Source organism: Conger conger, chromosome 16 (assembly GCF_963514075.1).
Source record: "Conger conger chromosome 16, fConCon1.1, whole genome shotgun sequence".
NCBI classification, from domain to species: Eukaryota; Metazoa; Chordata; class Actinopteri; order Anguilliformes; family Congridae; genus Conger; species Conger conger.
Window position 1 is genome coordinate 25,316,924 of NC_083775.1, and position 2,033 is coordinate 25,318,956.

Here is a 2,033-nt window from a genome sequence, read left to right on the forward strand (position 1 = left end):
TAGATGTGCTTTGTGTGTGAGTGCATGGCATATGCGTGTGTTTTACCTGGAGAGAGGACATCCCATATTAACCAGGGATTATATACGACAGTTCATTTAATAAGGAATTAGGGCTAATCCCTGTATTTGCCTAATCCTATAAAGTCTGCATGGATTAACAGAGAGTGAGAGAGAGAGGGAGAGAGGGAGAGAGGGAGAAGGGGAACAGAACATAGAGCTTAGCAGGCAGAGGCCAACAGAGAAAGAAGGATGAAGCAAAGAGCAGAAAAGAAAGGGAAGAGGGGAGGGATGTGAATAGAAATGGCAGTCATGTGAAAAACGAACGCACAAGTGAACGCTGCCTGTAACGGCATATGCTCTGCTCTTCCTCAGTGTTCCGGAAAGATGAACACTGGACCCCCAGCAGGAACTGCACTCGCTGCCCCCGCTGGCAGTGGAGGACCCACCACCCCCAAGAAGGGACCCCCCAAATTCAAGCAGAGGCAGACCCGTACATTCAAGAGCAAGGCCCCCAAACCTGGACAGAAGGGGTGAGTACTCAGACACACACACACGCGCGCGCGCACACACACACACACACACACACACACACACACACACACACACACACACACACACACACACACACACTCACACACACACACACACACACACACACACACACTCACACACTCACACACTCACACACGCATACACACACACTCACAGACACGCCCACTCACACACACACACACACACACACGCACACACACTCACACACACACACACACTCACACACTCACACACTCACACTCACAGACACTCCCACTCTCACACACACACACACACACGCATACACACACACACAAATATACACATATACATATTACAGAGATGTTGAAAGCTGCGCTTGAATCTGGGCTCACATTTAGAGACTGAATTGACTGCGGTCAGTTATTTGGTAATATATTTCACCAAAATAATTAATGACTGTGACTAATCACAGTAGAGGCTGTGAAATGTTGAATTCAGAGCTGGAGATGTAGCTGAAATGTCCCTTACCTATAAATGGGACTTGAACATTAGTGTTCAATGGGTACCTACTGGATATCTGCATGACGACAGCCATTCTTCATGCAAAACTTTCACACAGTGAGAGTTCAACATGAAAACTCATGGTGTAAGGGCCCCAGTAAGCCTGAAGGGGGCAGTGTGATGTTATGGAGAAGAACTTGGTAGATGCACTGAGCAGAGCGATAATAACAATGGAAACTTTTACACAGCGTTTATATGCACTCACGTCCACCTCCTGTCTCATACTCAGATTCGGTGATGACATCCCTGGAATGGAGGGTCTTGGCACAGGTAACTATTACAACTACATAGCAATATATTACAATTTTATTGCGATATACAATTACAATATACAACTATTTTATCTGTTGTGTGATGTGCAATATGATACACACAACACTACATTACATTACATTACATTAAGTGGCATTTAGCAGACGCTCTTATCCAGAGCGACGCACAGCGAAGTGCAGTTCAAACACTACAAGTGTAAAGAGGACGGACCCTACTATGGCTGTCATGAACATGATTGCTTTTTATAACAGGCTGCAGTGTCCTCCCTTTATATGTAACCTGACATTGTAGGTTGTCATTTGCTGACTGGCCTATATCATGTCTGCTTTCTGGGGCAGTTTCTGGTGGTAATTCTCCCTCTCTCCTTCCTCCTCAGACATCACTGTGGTTTGCCCATGGGAGGCCTTCGGCGACATGGAACTCAGCGATTTGGCCAAATACGGCATCATCTAAGCCCCTCCCCCTTCAGGTGTGCTTTCCTCCCTCTGCCCACTTTGCTCATCCTGCTCTGACCTCTGACCTCTGACCTCCGGCCTGTGGCCATCGGGCACCTCTCCCTTTCACAGTACTGCGCTGTCCCACCATGTAGGCTGCTACGCGACATCGCCACAGTAACGCTGCATGCAACCACAATCTTGCCAAATGAGCAGCGTTTAGGCTACCCCACATAGGAACCTGCAGTATAG

At 47.4% G+C, this 2,033-nt stretch overlaps 1 protein-coding gene across 1 annotated transcript; it reads left to right on the plus strand.

Annotated features, from left to right (window-relative positions):
* Positions 1-384: 384 nt before the first annotated feature.
* LOC133115258 (retinal cone rhodopsin-sensitive cGMP 3',5'-cyclic phosphodiesterase subunit gamma-like) lies at positions 385-1,800 on the plus strand. Its single transcript, XM_061225070.1, has 3 exons — positions 385-530; positions 1,304-1,344; positions 1,724-1,800. The coding sequence occupies exons 1-3, from the start codon at positions 385-387 to the stop codon at positions 1,798-1,800; spliced, it is 264 nt and encodes an 87-aa protein (XP_061081054.1).
* Positions 1,801-2,033: the final 233 nt, after the last annotated feature.

Bases quoted from the DNA above. Each gene is read 5' to 3' on its own strand.
- LOC133115258 (XM_061225070.1), top strand. From the start codon at position 385: ATGAACACTGGACCCCCAGCAGGAACTGCACTCGCTGCCCCCGCTGGC. The intron at 531-1,303 runs GTGAGTACTCAG...TCTCATACTCAG, and splicing joins CCCAAACCTGGACAGAAGGG to ATTCGGTGATGACATCCCTG. The intron at 1,345-1,723 runs GTAACTATTACA...CTTCCTCCTCAG, and splicing joins AATGGAGGGTCTTGGCACAG to ACATCACTGTGGTTTGCCCA.